We start from the raw sequence: 17,945 nt of genomic DNA on the forward strand, positions 1-17,945 counted from the left end.
GCTGCTCCCTCAGCTCACAGCATGATCTCACCTAAGATGAGCTGATCAAAAGAACAAATGGTTCCTGGGTGAGCAGTGAGGTGCTGTGGACCACAGGCAGCCACACAGTTGTACAGGTGAGGCATAAATAAGGGGACAGGAACCCATGCCTGAGGGTGTGAGAAAAGGACTGTCTATAGTTCCCTGCATTAGGGACAGTGTGAAACCACATATGTGAGGTTGTTAGACAAACAGCTGAGTCAATCTGTTAAAAAAAGGGCTTCTTTCTTCCCTTTACCATCTCACTCCTTCTACCTTCCTTCCTTACACATGGCATTATCCCCTCTGTTCATTCTGCTGAGCTGATGCAATACACTAATTTGGCAGAAAAACAGCCATTCAGTCTTCTGCTGGATTGGTGAATTGGTTTGTCTTACAGTGGGGTCTGGCAAGCCCCAGACAACAAAAGGTAATAGAAGTGGGAGTGAAATTGCACTCTGTAGTATTCATGAGTAATTAACTCAGCTTTGGATGCCCCTTAGCCTTTTGGAGAAGCTGCAGGCAAGCACTGGGGTCCTGCTCCCTTTCCCTGCCCTATATTCCTGATCCACTCTTGCCACTGGTGTGTATCTACTGGGGTATAGGAGGTTGTTGTTGCATTGTGTTTTTTGGGGGCTAAGTTACCCTTCTGACCATCTCACTGAGGCATCAGAGCTGGCACAAGAGAAGCAGCAGGAAACAGAAGGAGCTGGTGCAGAGGTAGGACCACCCCTCCTGCAGCAGTGACCCATTCCGCACCACTGCAAAGGCCAGGATGGAGAGCACAACCCTCCTCCCACAAATCTGTGATTGTCACATCACTGCTGGGATTACAGTGGCTCCAAGAACAAAGTTAAGCAACAACCTTATTCACCAAAAATTGTCCTATTATGCTACTATAGGCAGGAAAGGTAAAGAAGTCATTGCAATTAGGCAATTAATACACCCAGAACAATTTAATAAAGCTGCTGACCATCTTCCTGTGACAGCTTCTGCTGTCATTGAATTACTCACTGAGTGGGTGCATCCAGGCCAGCTGAGCCTGTGGCTGACTAATCTTATTTGCTCCTCCTATCCTTCTTTGCAGTCTTGTAGAAGATTTACTGTAATTGCAACTCTCATTCAAACCCCAAATTCATTATTTTTGCATAAAAGCACTTCTATATTTTTGGCAGGTATTGTAGAAAATCTGTTCTACAGCAAAAACAGATGTATGTATGTACACATACAGAATGAATTCTCACAGTAATATCCAAATTTTATATTAAAAATGTTCAGTAAATCACAGGGTAATTTCACAAGAGTTGCTATGATGCCTATGTACAAAGGGAGAAACTAAGGCACAAAAGTGCGGTGTTTTTCATTTAGCAGTAATTTAAAGTGTCATTGGACAATTTCAGAATTACCTGAACTGGCAGGACTGGTGAAACTGTACTGAGAGAAGAAAAAAACCCTACCAGTTATATGCTTTACAAACTTAGAACATCAGAATGGGATGCTATGAGTAGGAGCCTTCATTGTAGCGAGTAATTTTTGATTTTTTTCATTAAGTGGCTGCTTGAATAGAGACATAATATTGTTTCCTTGAACTATGGTAATCAACAGGAACACAAATTATTTAGGCTGCATATGACTGCTGAGGCACTTTCATTTTGTCATCTGTTATTTACAGTTGTAGCTTCCTCCTTACCAGTAACAGGATGGACCAGTGATGAGATGGTGTGAGATATGCTAAAGAATGAAGAGGGCCTACTGACATAAGCCTTGGTGTTTACTCTGGGTGTTTACAGATTGACTTACAACATAGAAATCTGTCTGTCTACAACATGACTTGAGAAAACTTGAGAATTAAGACCATAACTAAACTACAGTGTCTCATTAGAAATTTGATTTCTACATTTATAGGATAACCTCATAGAAATTAAAATACAGTATTTCAGGAGTGGAAGCCCATCCATCCCCATCGTTATGACACAACCTTTGCAATGAAACACATCCATCCATTCACAAATTCAGGTCCAGTTCTAGGTATGATCGTGCAGTACCTTGCCAGTTTAAAAGGAAATAAAGGAAGACAAATGCTTATTCCTAGGAATATTTTGAAGCATTGGTTTCTATGAAAAAAATAAAAGTGTATTATATTCAGTTTGCCAACGATCTAGACTGAATGATTTTCCTAAGTAACAATTTCCTAAATATGCCACTGCAGCAAGAGAGCTAGAACAGCCAGGTTCCAGTTTTCCATTTCTCAGAAGGGCTGTGTGTGTGTGCAACTGCTCACACAAAACCCACGCCAGTGCAGATGATATCTCTGATTTATAAATTTGTTTTTCTAAAATAGAGCCAACCAACACAGTCCTGCCCTCACCACTGCATAGCATCTGTGGCCTAACTATAGCTCAACCATCTGATCAGTTAGGGCATTTCCTGAAGAAGTTTGTAACTGCCTATTGGAGTAAGAGCACTTTGATGATTTATCTTCAGTAAGAGAGCAACCTAGAAACAAGGTAACAGAACAACCTTCCTGTTGAGCCAACACAGACTGAGAAACTTCCCCCCTTTGCTCTCTGCAAGCTGCTGAGGCAAGCAAGGGCCTTGGCAGTTATTAATAACCCCATCTCCAGACATGCTGGAGAAGTGTGTAGTCACGCTCCTGAGCTATCCTTAAGCAATTCCCATCTCCCTTTAGAAGGCTGTAATCTGTCAGAACATGCTGCTAAGAATACACTTGCAGAACATTATGCATCAGGGAGGGGGTAGACCTCATCTACGATCTCCTAAAACTCTTTTTATAGAAACTACCTAAAAATAGCCTGGAAGCCTAACAGGATATGTGGTTCAGATTTTAAAAAATAAAAATATAGTTCTCTGGCACCTTCAACTGCAACTTTTTAGAACTAGGATTTAAGTTACAAGATTTGCCATTGCGGGGATGTTCTAAAAGTGCACATTTCCAGAATGAAATTCTTACAGAAAAAAAAATGCATCATTGAAAACAAGCAGTACAGACTGTAGCTTCAAATTAAAGCTTTTGTTGATCTTTGCAATCTCATTAATGAATTAGCATCTTAGTCATTAACAACTCAATGCCACCAGCCTATAAAATCCCACCATTAGGAGACTTGTGGGTCACATTCATCAGGAACATTAGAAACTCTACTATTTCAAACTTGGTCTGAGGAGAGCACATGCATCTGCAAGTATGTGTCTGTATGCAGTCCTCAGGAAGTACATACGGCACTGAAGAGTAAAAAATTGTCTTTATTAAAGCAAAGAAATTGATGTAAGAAACAGTAACGTAGGAGCAGCACGTAAGTCCTATATTGTAATCATGACTAATATACTCAAGCATATCAAGTTTTAGTATTTTTTATTGGGAGACAATTTCTACGGGGCTAGGGAGGTTTTTAATTTCTTTTTAAGAGTTGCAGCTCCATATAAAGATGAAAAAAGAGTGTCTTGTACTGGAGAAAGAAACAGGTGAAATTTACAGTGGTGTCCACCTGTGAAGGGAGTTAATTTCAGGTTTTCCACTGCACAGCAAAAATTTTTGTCTCCTGTATGGGTGAACAATACCCTTTTGAGAAAGCAGCTAGGAATCAGAGTTGTCAACCGGAGTCATCTTCTTCCCTAAGTTCAGGAAATCTTTTAATGAAGATATGACAATAAGCATCTTAAAGAATAGTCAGAGAAGCCTTAATTTTACCTAGTATTTCCTAGGAAGGAAATCAAGGCCTAATATGCTTGTCAGAGGTTCACACACAAACACAGACAAGCAGCACACATTGCTTTTGCATACAGGTGTGTCACACTGCAGCTGACCAGGAGAAAGTCAAGAATCCTGAGCAGTTTCCACGTTGTCACAAACTGCTCCTGGCAAAACTGACTTTGAAATAACTGTTTACCCCCTCTATTCCTATGGACATAGGAATAGAGGGGGTAAACACTCTATTTAAATGAAGATCTTTAAATGAAGATCCATTCCTTTCTTTTCATTTCCAGAGTGCACTTGTTTCAGACAGTTTATTACCATTTTATTTTTTCAGCACTGTCCTTGGGTTTAAAATTCTCAAAGTGTTTTATTTGTCCATCAGTAGAACCACTGTCTTGCATGTATTGGATGATTGCTTGATTGTATAGGATGCTGCCCTCATCCCAGTACAAGGATTTCCTTGTGGGAATCATGAGCTGGTACACAGCAGAAAATACATAGAACTGTGTTGCTTCTGTTTAGGGCATGAGCCTAGATCAGATGCCTCTGTATCTGCACACAGAAATGTGCTGGAATGACAAAGCGAGTTTATCTCCACAATTCTGGAGGAGCTTTGTAGTGGGGCTGTGATTTCTCACCTTGGTTGCATCTCTCTAAGTAGTATGTAAAACATTTTGACCTATCTCTGCCCCCTTCTTCTGTGGTGTAATGAATCTAATATTGCAGGGAGCCCCCAAATGGATGTCTTCCATCTTCCTCTGTATAGAAAAATCCTCAAGAAGAAACCTTTGTCAGCGATACTGGGAGTGATCAGCTCTTGACTACTGATTACTGGCTATACTTCTGCTATACTGCTGGAAGTTATCAGTGTAACTACAACTCTGCAACTACAGACCAAAGTTAAAACATCTCTGAAATTGTGAGGCTTTCACTGATGGCAGCACGAAATTGCAGCACCACAGTCATTGACTAGAAAAGATGCAATTGTTGGAAGATATCTGGAAGAGGTTGCAGCCTTTCCAGAGGCACTATCCAGGAGTCTCCAAAAGAGTAATGCTGTGACAGGAGTGGAGACACAGTCTGCTGATGTGACTTAGAGGCTTCATGGATGTGTAAATGCCTAAAGTTCTGGAGCCATTTCAGATGCTAGAGCAGCAGGTCAGACAATTGATTTTTGTCTTTTCTTCTTGTCTTTTATCAATGTTGTGTAAATACAACTGTGTCTTTGAAACACTTTGTGACTCAGTTTATGAAAGAAGTACAGCAAATAGCCCCAGATCAGCAGTGTGCCTGGGATGTTCAGGTGAGTTTTCTGTATGCCTTGCATATTGGAAACATGCAATTTCATCTACATAAAATCCACAGGCCTTCCCTGTGGAAGAGTATTACGGGTACTGTGAAGATCTGTCTGCCTGAACAGAGGAAGCTGCTGCAGCCAATGTGTAATTTAACCTGGAAAGCAAGCAGGCTGTGCTTGCAAGCTTGTGAAATAACCAATAATGTTAGAGATATCCCTTCGAATTACGGGATTCAAGGGGGTTGTTTTGCAGCTAATATAAGACTGTGGCACGCTGGCATATTTCCAGGACTGGCAGGTGCACTGCTGCCTGTTGCTGGGGTGTTGTACCCTCTCCCTCAGCTGAACAGCTGCTGCCGATGCCGAGGTTGCCTCAGTGCCTCCACTGGGCTTGAGCTCCCCAAACCCTCCCAGCATGGGGACCACCAGAGCGGGCAGTGTGTTTGACCAAGGGTCCTGTGAGGAGCAGCTGAGGGAGCTGGGGGTGTTTAGCCTGGAGGAGGCTCAGGAGGACCTCATCATTCTCTACAACTACCTGAGAAGAGGTTGTAATAAGGTGGGACTTGAACAACTTGTGGCAACGTTGTCCACAGTGGCTAATGGTTGGCTTGTTGCACACCAGGGTGTGTTTTTGTGGAATCTGAGTTTTTGTGGACCACAGCTCAAGAGGAAGTGGCCTCAAGCCAGGGGACATTCAGGTTGGACATAATGAGGGATTCCTCCACAAGAACAGCTGTTAAACATTGAAACAGGCTCCCCAGGGTGGAGTGACCATCACTGAAGGTGTTCAAGAAATGATCGGACGTGGCACTAACTGCCATGGCCTAGGTGTCGGGATAGATGGGTCAGAGATTGGACAGGATGATCTCAGAGGTCTCTTCCAGCCTAACTGATCCCGTGAATCTGTTGTTTGTGTGTCCACTTGCTCCCCTGGCCCGGCGGGGCCTAGCCATTCCTGCCACCATATTATTATGAAGTGTCTCAGGGCTTGTGGCCGGTGCCGAAGCAGCGCTGAGGGCGGAAGGGGAGGCGGGCGGAGGCGGTGCCGGTGCCGCTCGCCGCCCGCACTACGAGTCCCGGCGTGCCGCGGGCCGAGCCGCCGCCGGAGCCGGAACGGGTGCGCGGCGCCGCTTCCGCTGGCGGGGCCGGGCCGAGCCGGGGCGGGCGGTGACGGCGGGGGGCGCGGGGCGAGGCCGCGGGGACACTTTGCGTACCCTCGGAGGGGCTGAACCCTGTGCGGCACGCTCAGAACTCTTATAGCGGGTACTCTTTTGCTTGCTTTGACGGATTAGTGACTTTTTAAATGCTAAATATATTCTTTCATTCAAGCCTCCGGTTTCGTGTTCCCGCGTGTCGCTGGCACACGCGGTGGAGTTTCCTGTGCGCTGTCTCAGGGATGGGACTGTTCCCATTCAAACTGGAGCGGTCCTCGCAGGGGCGCCGGAGCGGGCTGCGGCCTGACCCCTGTCCTTGGACCGGGATCCGCCGCGTTCCTCGCACCCTTTTTGTTAAGGAGCCTTTGAGGGCAAGCTGTGAGCAGCTCTGTGGGTGTTGGTGTTCCCCGAACTTCCGCAGCATTGGCACAGATAAAAAGAATGCTGAATAATTAATTATATGTCGAAATCGGCAAGTGCACATTTCTGGTGATGTTCTGAAGCACAAAATATCAAACATTTTAAAGAGTTCTTGGTAGTTTGTTTGTATTTATTTGTTTTGTTTGTTTGGTTTGATTTTTTATTTTTTTTTTAGTAGTGTATGTCCTTAAACTGTTTCCAGTTACGTTTCTCTAGGGTTCATTATAAGTTTCTATTTAAAGCATTTTTTTTCAGTAGACAATGAAAACATCTCTTTCTGCTTCTGTGAAATTTTGGGTAACATTTAAGGTATTCTAAATGGTGTTTCTTAGTTTTTAGGTGTAATGCTTTTGGGATGGATGAAACCAATTAACTGCATTTAGAGAGTTTTTTAACTGCAGCGAGTGTTGTTTGTAAATAGTTCTGGTTTTGTACTGGGTGATGATATTTACATTGTGAACAAGAGAAACATATTTCACAAGTAATGTTGTGGAGTGTGCAGAAGGAAGAATGCAAAGTCTAGGTGGGTGAGTACCAGTAGCCCCTGAGAAAGCACAGGCGTGGAAGCTATTTTAAAGTTGAACCTTCAAAGACTCCCTCTGGGTAAATAAAGTCTTGTGCTACTTTTGACTGTTAAGAAGACAGATACCATTATCTTAAGTGATAAGGACTTCTAAACAATTGACAGTGAAGAATTATGTTGCACAAGTTTTATTTTTTTCTTAAGATATTAAAGAAATTGAATTATTAGTGTTTTGTATCCTGAATAGTTATGAAACTGGTTTCTTTCAGAGGGCGTTCTGCAGAGAAGAGGTTCTTTGAGTTCCATCTTGTCCAGGACTGGTTTCCTCTCTGCTGTCAGTATGGCAATGTCACTTAGAACTGCATGGTCCAGCCTCTTGTGGATGCGTTCAGTAGCAACCTGTAAGCAGGTCCCACTGCAGAGTAAGTAGTGATGAAGTTGTGGAAGTGCTATATAAAAATTTGTTCCTTGAGAGCCTCTTTCCTGTACTGTTTAAAGTAATGGAAGCATGGAAGTGATTTTTCTATTTGAACAGAATCAAGTCTGTTAGTCTTTTCTCTGTTCTAATAGTAATCTAAAGGATATCTATATCTGTTTTTTCTTTTTTGGGCTTTTAAAGTGTTCATGGTCCAAATAGGATGCTCCCCAAATTTATTGATTGGCTTGTAAATACTACCCCTCTTACCACTGATCATTGAAGATTTAAATTTGTTTTCTCAGACTTAGAAAAGTGGTAAGAAAAGGCTACAGAAAAATCTCTTTACTTAACATTAACAGGGAACACATAGAAACAGGCAGTACTATTTCTTAGATTTTTGTCCGTGTTTTAGATGTCCATAGAACGACATGGGGAAGATAGTAAAGGTGGTAGAAAAGACAGTAATGGAGAAAATAGAATAGACATGTTGCATTTTAGAGGTAACTGGGCAAGATAGGGAAAGAAATTTTAGGAAAAAATGCAAACTAGTTGCAGTTTACCAGAACTCAACTGCTTAATGACTAAGGATAGTTTAGTTAGAAGAACTGGAGAGTGGAAGTGCTAACAGTAATTCTGAATTTAAGAATGTGCATCTAAAATATTTCTGAGTGGAAAATAGCTACACTGAAGTTTCTTCTTGGTTTTTTCAACCTTTGCAGTCTTGTCACAATGAATGCTCTCTCGCTCTGCTAGGAGCAGCCACGAAGGATCCTATTTGTATTAAAAGATAGTGTAAATAAAACAACGTCAGATAAAGCCAAAACCTTTCTATGACTTAAGAAAAAGTTCAGAACATGTGAAGACTTGTTTCTTGTGATCATAATTCTGTTCTAGAAGTGTAGTTGTTTAAAAAGCTTCACTGGGCACAGAAACTTCCATGTGGATTTGTGTCAGGTTCCGGCAGTAAAGGAAGGTGGTGCTCAGTGGAAGTCAACTCCAGGCCCGCCTTAGGTGTGTATACCTGCGTTGTTGTGGGAGGCAATGCCTACAGGATGATTCCTGTGTGAGGGGCTATTGAACACCTTATATTAGGCTTGTGTTTGGACTCTGTGATCTTAAAAGTCTTTTCCAACCTAAATTATTCTATGATTCTCTAAAAAAATGGGAATCAAACCACGGGGAAGGAACTTTGAGTGGTCTGTGATTCAAGCTCCTGCTCAAAGCAGGGTCAGCTCTGCAGTCACATTGGGTTGCTCAGGGCTTGCTGGGTCTTAGAAATCTCCAAGGACAGAGAACTCACAAACCTGCCTGGGTTTCAATCCCCGTAGTTGGCTGTCCTTATGAGGAAAACATTTCTCTACATATCCCATTAAAGCCCCTCCTTTTGATTTTTATAATAAATATTGCTATGAATGAAATTATGACCTTCCCTCTAAGTCATAAGGTAATGTTCTTTACATATATAAAGAATATTTCCTAATGGTGAATTCTACAGGTATTTTGTTCAAATAGTGATTTTACTCAGGAAAACAATACAACTAGGAAGGTAAGTATAGGCCACAGCTGCCTGCGTACTAATTTTTTTTTGATTGCACTGCCAGAAAGCTAAGTACTAAAATTAACTTCAGTTTAGACAGTATTTTGGTTTTGTTAATCTAAAACTGAAAATTATTATTATCCCCCATTAATACTTAAAACAGAATGAAAATGGAAAATGTAAACATTCTTAATTGGGCACAGCTCTGCTTGTTTCTACATCAAAGTTCTTTACTTGGGTTTTTATTGCAGACGGAGCTGTGTATCATGCTTGCCATAAATCTACATACTCAGTTCTCCCTGAAGACTACAACTGGTATGTAAATGTGCTTTGGTGTGTGGCCTTTTCGTGTAACATTTATTCCAGGGCTGCTCTCTCTCTTTGCCGTGTAATCATCATATAATGGGATCAAACACATCTATTGCCCATATTGGATATATGTAATAATTTTAGCTAAAGTACTGTCTCCAGTAGTAATCATTGTGAAGTTATGTTTCAATGTAATGAAAAGTCATGCAGGACTCATTCTGAACATGTTGATGACCCCCTGGAGTTTTGTTTGTGGAAGAGCAAAATTAGCTACGAGTTGTCATTTCCGTTGCTTGTCGTTAGGACAAAGTCTGGGTATTTTTGTGCTGCTGCATGGGAAACCTGTGTAGAAATGGGAAAAGGTGATACAAATATAGTGAGAAACACTGAATTTGTGTCATCGACAGTTTCAGGAAGCTTAATGTGTCATGGGAAGGGGAAGGAAGGTGAGAAAATTCTTACAATGAAATTCATAGTAGGACTTCTTGTTCAGCATTTTTTACACAATAGAAAAGTTGGAGCCCCAAACAGAACTTTGTTTCCTGTTACTTCATTACAGATGCCATAGATCTTGTAAAGGCATGTTGTCCTAGAGGTCATTATCCCCATCTGTTTAGAGTTTTATATGCAACTATCTAAGTGTTGAAGATTTTTTTTCAACTCATATTTCCCGCTATTTTAATAATTTATTTTAGCCCTTTTTTCCTCTCCATCGAAAAAGAAAAAGGAAGAAGGCTGAGGAAACAAAAAATTGGATCAAATATTTATGACCCTTATTTTATAGAAGATTACTAAGGAGTCATTAATGGAGGGTCAAATCCAGTTTTCTTTGATACTTGGGCTGCTCAGTTGTTCAGTACTTCTGAAAGTTCTGAGTGTTTTTTTAATTTTTATAGCAAAGTGGAACTTGCAGTGACATCTGATTTGAAGACAATTGTCTGCTACCACCCTTCGCTTGAGATTCCATACGAGCATACAAAAGTATGTCCAAGTGTGCACATTAATATTTCTTACTCTTGTAAATGCATTTAGTAGTTCATAGGTTTGAGTTTACAGCATCTTTTTTAGTTTGAAATACTTTTTAGTGTGTGATCCACACATCTGTGAAGTAAATGACTGATGAATATAGCTGCTGCCGCAAGGAGGAATTTACTCTGAGTTGAATTGAGGGAAGGTTGCAGAGTGAGAAAATCTCAGATATCACAGCATACAGTAGCTTTGGTAGAATTAAACGAGGCACTAAAAGACTTGTGCACTACAGAGAAAATAGTGTCTGTCTATTCAGCTCCTACTCAGAGAGGGTGATTGGAATGCAGGTTATGGCTCACATGTCCTACTGGGCAAGAGAATACAAAGAAATACTCCTGCTACTGTTTTCGAGTGGAACTTTAAATTCCATTCAGTAGAGTTCATAAAAGCCACAAAGAACTTTAAATATTGATTTTTACCTATCAGTAGTACTTTTAATGTGTTCTTTAGATTGACAAAAGTAAATCTAGTGTTGTGGTTTAACACCTAGAAAAATTTTTCTAGTGTACACTTTTTGTTTGAATTTCCAGTTCTCATGTGCTAGTAAAATATTGCAGCTGGCAGCTGTGTTGCTGAAGTACCCAGTGTGAAAACTCTCCCTTGAAACCTAAACCAATTTTGCAGTTTTTGCCTGCAAATTACATAGCAGTATTTTTAAATCTTGTCAGTTGCATTTGCCTCAAGAAAAACAGGAGTAAAAGGCTAAAACAAGGAAAAATATTTGTAATAGTGGTAGTAGTTACATTTCCAGTTGAAAGCAAACAACTTGGTCTTACCTGTGGCATTAAAAATTAGGAAGTGACATTCTTCTCAAAGGTACATGTCCTCTCAAAGATTTTTAGCAATGATGATGCTTGCTATGAATAAAATTCTGACTGGGAATAATGTGGATACTTTTGTGTTAGTAGAACTGAAGCTGATGATTCAGCTAGTGAATTGTAAGATTGAGATCTGCAATAATGACTGCAAGAATGCTGGTTTTAGGGGTAGGGTCATCAGCTGTAGCACCTAGGGTAAATAGATGTGTCTAGACACCTGCTCCATGGTGGTGTGGTTTCATTCAGAGTGGGAAGGTGGGGACAATAAACAGCCAATGCAATTGCAGGTGTTTTTCTGCATTTTTTTGGTTTCAGCTGTTAGAAAGCATTACAGATTACTCTTATGTAGCTTGGCTTTTTGACTTCCTCAATTAAATAAAACAAGGAGAAACACATATATATATACATTACTGTTTTGCTAGCCCATACCACGGCCAGATCCAATGAATAATAAAGAAGAAAACCTTGATCAAGTTTTAAAATCCAGATTGAATGAAAAAGAGTTAAAGAACAGAAGGGGTCCTACAATTGAAGAGCTCAGCAAAATGTTTTACACAACAAAACATCGCTGGTATCCTGTGGGACAGTAAGTATTCTCTTTTAGATTTGTTTGTTCCTTTTGGAAGTAAAGGGAAATACAGAAATAACTTAATGACCAGATTCAACCTAGGATAAGTCATGTCAGATAAGATACCTCTAGCATTTGGGCTGCTACATAAAATTTTCAATGCAGTGTTGGGTAAATGGAAGACTGTATTTAATGAGGAAGTTTTTTAACACTGCTCCTTTGATAGACTTCGCCACTTTTTTATGTAAAATATGTGACAGTGTAGAAATTTCTCATACATCCAGTTAGGTACTGCTTCAAGTCATTTACTGAAGTTCCATAACAGGGTCTAGTATGTAAAATACCCTCAATGGACATAACCAAATACAGCTTGGAAACATGCATTGCCTATTCCTTAGCAACCTCAGTGGGTTGATTCTCATATGTAGGCGTAGTAAAGGTTTTTCATTTGGAATGGTGAAAAGTGCTGTTTGGTGTGCCTTGTATTCAGAAATCAAGGAGGAGGAGAGGTGCACATATACATGACTGAGCTTAAAGAGGAACTCTTTGTTCAGGTATACTAATGTAAACAAAGCAGCATTCTGGTGTGCGTTACTCCCTCCACTCCATGTTATGCCATCTTTCGATAGCTGCTAATTTTATGGCGATGGAGACATACTATAGGCGATTTTTTTGTTGTTGTTGTCCACAGAAAACTTCTTAATTAATATGCTTTGGGGGTAGATAAAAGGAATAGAATGGTAGGACTTTTATGACCAAGGGGTAGCTGTCACTTTAATGAAGATCAGACAGGATCTGCCTTGTTTAGCATGCATAATTAAGAGAAAAGTATGGATCATTTTTTGTTCTGAAGAATCTGTTTTTTAGTTTTTCTGCAAAATATTACACTATTTAATATACAGTCTGGCACAGCTCCTTTGAACATCTTTGTTAAATAGTAATCATTTTAGCCAAAGGGAAGGCTGACCATGTAATAAAATTAACTTCACACAAAGGATTAAGAATAAACAGCAGTCTTTGTGCCTATTCAGCTGTAAAACTGATTGGATTATTGCGTGCTTGTAGCAGATGTAGCAATAGAAATGAGTAGCATTATGTAACTCCACAAACAACAGAGATGACATCTAATGGGTGGTGATGGATTGTGCTTGTGTATCTTGTATTTCACTTCCTCGTGTGACCTCAGATCACTCACTGGGGGCAGAAATACTACGAAAATAAAGGCTGTCCACGGGTTGCACTCACTGCAACATTTTTTTTCTTTTAGGTATCATAGAAGACGCAAGAATCCTAATCCTCCTAAAGACCGATAAGGAAGATAACTTCTTGTTCATCAGGACTTTGCTGTTAATTTTGATTGGAAATAAAAGTTACAGAAAGTGACATGTTTGGCTGTAACAGAACATGCTTAACTTGATTTGACTGTTATTTTCTACTAGAAACAACGAAATGGCAAAACAGGGAGTCAGTGAAGGCAGTTGCGTATTCCTGGTCAGCAAATGGACTAGTCTTAGAACAGGATGTAACAGGGATGGAGTGCTCTGATTAAATTCAAGAGGTCAGAGGCTCATCATTGGTCAGGTGGATCCATGCAAGTCTTGTGTCAAAATGGGAAGTCTAGAAATGGACGTGTTTGGGTTTGGCGGTTTTGAGTGGGATAGAATATTTTTTTTCTTTAGGAATCTAGTAACTGCAGGTGAGCTTGAATGCTGAAGTATTAATGAAGTAGTATTTATGAAAAATATTATATGAGGTATTTGTGTAAACAATTAAATAGTTTTCCTTCTTCTGCTACACTTGCAAGATACCTGCTCCCATGCTTAATTCTACATCAGCCAAGTGATTGTATTTAAGCCTATTGTTGTGTATGGAAAACTGGCCAACTTGGTTAGTTTTTAGCATCCAAGACACAGTAACTTGCCCTTCTAAATCATTTGAGAACTTCTGTATGCATTTGTGGTTCATGGGGTTTTTTTGTTTGTTTGTTTAATCCCACCCCAGCTACCACTCAGTGAGGATGCTGTGTTCATACTAAGTTGGAATAGCTGTAGCACAGTAGAAGTTGTTTATACCAGCAAGGTAATCACTGCTCTTTGTAGCGTACCAAAGAGGAAAGATTGACCCTTTATTACATAAAATGCTTTAAATTAAAAAAACTGTCCAATTCTACTTCATTGCTTTAGCATTTTGTAGTGCTTAAATGTTCTTCCTCTTGTAATATTCTGTCATGAAGCATTTTTTTCTTTCAGGAAAAGGAAAAAAACCCTTTGTTCCAGTCTACAGTTGTAGGCATCAGCCCTCTGATAGAAAGGGCTAGCTTAGAACATTATGCCGCTGCAGAGATCCCACTGACTTCATAAAGCCTTCTTAGTAGATCCTTCTGAATAATCAGGAAATAATTATCTCATATACATCATGTATTTTTATTGCATTTCCCTTCCAAAGCACTTTGAATAACCTGGGAAGGGATTTGTTTCTTCTGTTAGTCTAGTGTAATTTTGCCAGTGTGTGTTTTCTACAGGTTTTGCTAGAAGTTGAGTACCACTCATCCTCTCAGTTGAGAAACTGTTAGTTCCTAAAGATACTAATGAATAACGCTTTTTTTCCGTTGAACATCCTTTATTTGTGAAAAAAGCAATGTTGGATGTGTGTATAAAGACTGCTGTTAAATACTTGTGGAATTTTTTATGGAAAACTAGTGCCAGTGCATTTTTAACTCTGAATGCTGGGTAGCTGATAATGGTTTATCATGGCAGAGCATGAAATCGTTTTGCTCCTTCACTCTGTTGTGCTTATAAGATATCAGAGTCCATGTTCAAGCTGACATCAGCCAAGTGACTTTGGCTCCCTATTACTGGTGTGTTGCTCACATTGTAAGTCTGCTGCTGTGTTGCTCACATTGTAAGTCTGCTGCTGTGGAGTAATGTCTGTAGGGTCCCTATGAAGGATGGCTGCTTAACTCTGTAAGTTCAATCACATGAACATAATCGTGGCTTTTTCTGCCTGGAATGTAACTTTTTAAATAGATTGTAGTAATTTGTAGTACAACAAATTTTGGTGTTTTCATCAGTTTGTGGTGCCTGGTAAGAACTCCAGTGTATAAGTGAGTTTACATTTTGTGTAGTGTTCTGTTACGTTCCAGTGCATTAAATTGTCACCATTTGACTTCACTCCAGTGTAAGAAGAGATATCCTTGTACTAATTTAAACTTACAATTATTTCCCCCCATTTTTTTCCTCCATATTTTTGCTTATTGCTGCCTAATGCTGCTAAGGAATTTTGCTTTACAGAGAAACCTTCTCTTATGACATTTGTCTGATTTCTTGCCTGTCAAACCCTGTTTGATCAAACATCCGCAATCACTGTAGAAGTACTGGATTTCACAAGGTTTCCCAAACACTTTTGGATGCTTTTCAGGCATTTTGAGAGCTAAAAATCTATGATGTGCGTGGCTGCTATCTTTAAAGTACTTCCTTTTCTGACAAGTGGCTGGAAACTCTCTAAAACACATGTTCACTACATGTACCCTGTGCCCTTCTGCTAATAATTCGCAACATTGATGTTTTAAAATCTTTCCCTACATTGTGCTGCTGCTTTCAATCTTACTGCATTTTCTTTTACTAAATCTTTTTCCTGGGTTATCCGAGGCATGACAATTAAAATACAACTCCGACAGTAATCTGAAGCTCTCTTCTTAGCTTTCTAGGTCTCAAACAACTGTCTTTGTTTCTCTTCACTTGAAAACTTGGAATTCAGAATTCATTCACTTGGTTATTGTTCTGTTTCTATGAAAAAAAAATTTTGAAAGTTAAGTTTGGAATTTGTTTTCTGTTACCATTGCTCTTTGTAATTTAAAACTTAAGTTGCATAAAATTCCCAATGTTAAGTGTGTTCTGGCACTTTGTATCCAAGTTTGGCACTTAGCCATTTGCTTTGTATCTAGTAGCTATTGAGTGTTCCCGAGCGTCTTAGGCTCGTTGCTCAGTAAATTGGGTACATCTTGGTGAGGGATTTTTGTTTTCGAAATGTCTCACCAAAAGTCTCCTCAGGCCTTGCTTGTTCTGCATGCCGTTTGAAAACTGGTTCAGTTACGTATCAAAAATTTTGCCCTTTATTCACAGAATCACAGAAGTGTTAGGTTTGGAAGGAATCTCTGGAGATCGTATTGTCCAACGTTTTTGCTAAGGCAGGGTCGCCAGGTGCATTTGGAATGTCTGCAGAGAAAACTCCACAACTTCCTTGGGTAGCTTGTTCCAGTGCTCCCGAACAGGAATTCGGACCATTTAAATCGCAGTTCAGTTAATCTCGGTGCCTCAGTGAAAAGAATTCTTTTCCCTCCTCTAGTCGTCCCCGGATTGAAACAAAACGGATGCTTGTAGGAGGGGTTTTTCCCTTGGGCGCTGCTGTGCAGGCTGTGTCGGCACCACCGGGAGGCAGCACCGCTCAGCGCCGGACCGCGGCCGCGCTCTGCGGGAAGCCCGAGAGGCGGCCTGGGCTCCTCCCTTAGCGACACTCGGGAGTACTGCGGGGAAAGGAGCTCCCTAGCACCTCCCAAAGGGCTTGGATTTCAAGGGTCAAAGGTTTTTTGCCTGTTTGCTTTAGCTTTTGTAATGTGTCTCAGAGACAAAGGAAAGCTTCATCATCCCAGGCTGAGGAAAAAATGAGTCGACAGTGCGGCAGTAATGGGACCCATGTGACAAGTGTCATGACTGTTTCATTTCCCCATGACTACGGTGGAAGTAGCAGTTACCCACCTGGCCATCCGCCCACCCATCCTTCTCTCTCTCCCCCCCCTCCAGCTGTTAAGTTCTATAGGAAACTTCTCTCTTGCTGCTGTTGTAATAGCTCTGAACTTTACCTGTCATGTCCAAATTCTGCTGTACCACAATAAATCATTGTGGCAGGTCATTAGAAGGCAAAGTACCGGCTGCTTGTTAAATCCAGCACTGCATTTCTCAGTTACTCCAGTCTTTATGAATTTTAGAAGCTTCTCTCCTGTAATTTCTCACATGCTCATTCCATCCTCAAAGCAAATACAAAGTTATAAAATGGAGAGATCAAATAGATGTGGACTGCATTCCTCATCTGTATATTTTATTTTAATGCTGCAATATAACAAAATTGACCTAGAGCAAACCCACTAGTCACCAGTATAAAGGAACAAATTGTGTACCTACAACACATAAAAGTTGGCGTTTTCTCCAAAATTGAGACAGATGCTAATTAGACATCTAAACCTGAGTTAATCTTCACAGGCTCCCCTTCTGGTCAGTCGGCACAGAAAAAGTACACGAACAAGGCAGTTGAACATTTTAATGTTTTATTGTCTAGAATATGTCACACAATTGTTCTCTAGAGATACATTTTCCTTTTCTGTGAAGGGAGGATGAAGATGAGATTCAGATATCTATATTGGAGCCTTTCTCTCTCTTTTTTAATTTTTTTTTTTATTTAGGAGCATATCTAGGCAAAATACTCTTAAAATAAAAAATTTTGGTGTTTCTGCTAGCCTTCAAATAGTCTGTATATAGGAGCTCTTGGTTTTCTATATAGAGTAATTCACACATATTTAATTTGTAAATGTACACTGTGTATGGGATTTTAATCTCACCTTGTATTTAATCAACCCTCTAATGCTAAAAATAATAAGCTGTTTGGAGAAATAAGATAGTTAATTATGTATCTTTCTGTCACCTCTTATAAAATGAGCCTGTGATTTCAACTGTTATCTTTAGGTACTTCTACAAAAACAAACATGATAAATTATGAGTTACTGGGCAATTTGAAAAGTTTAAATACAAGTGATACAGAATGTTAATTCCACTGTGTATAACTACAGCTGTTGGAACACTGCAGATCAGACAGTTGGAGGTACGTGGAAACTGCATGAACTAAACAGCATGTTTGGTCAGCAATTTTGCATCTCATGGCTTCTGGAGAAGTAGAAGTTTACGGCCTGGCATGTCACTTTATTAAGAGTCATGATGTAGGTGAGAAGTGATAATCAATGTATTACAAAGCTTTTCATTATGTAAAGACAACACAGGATGTTGGCACAGCCAATAAATCTAAGGAAGCTTTGCCAACTGGTCTTTAGGAAATATAAGTACAGAAAAAAAGTTGTGCTCATATTCAACTTTAC

The 17,945-nt window shown here is 40.1% G+C and overlaps 1 protein-coding gene across 2 annotated transcripts; it reads left to right on the plus strand.

The window, feature by feature from the left end:
• The first annotated feature begins 6,180 nt into the window (after positions 1–6,180).
• MRPL42 (mitochondrial ribosomal protein L42) lies at positions 6,181–14,973 on the plus strand. 2 transcript variants are annotated; one of them, XM_066183374.1, is made up of 6 exons: positions 6,181–6,290; positions 7,394–7,546; positions 9,331–9,394; positions 10,285–10,369; positions 11,658–11,821; positions 13,071–14,973. In XM_066183374.1, exons 2-6 carry the CDS (start codon positions 7,465–7,467, stop codon positions 13,114–13,116), a joined length of 441 nt encoding a protein of 146 aa, XP_066039471.1. In that variant the 5' UTR covers positions 6,181–6,290; positions 7,394–7,464; the 3' UTR covers positions 13,117–14,973. The 2 variants fall into 2 exon arrangements, with proteins under 2 accessions (XP_066039471.1, XP_066039472.1); XM_066183375.1 differs by lacking the exon at positions 6,181–6,290 and adding an exon at positions 6,958–7,014.
• The last annotated feature ends 2,972 nt before the right edge of the window (positions 14,974–17,945 follow it).

The sequence above is a fragment of the Chamaea fasciata genome, unplaced genomic scaffold, assembly GCF_029207755.1.
Source record: "Chamaea fasciata isolate MVZ Bird 193981 ecotype frontalis unplaced genomic scaffold, bChaFas1.0.hap1 SCAF_5, whole genome shotgun sequence".
Lineage (NCBI taxonomy): Eukaryota > Metazoa > Chordata > Aves > Passeriformes > Sylviidae > Chamaea > Chamaea fasciata.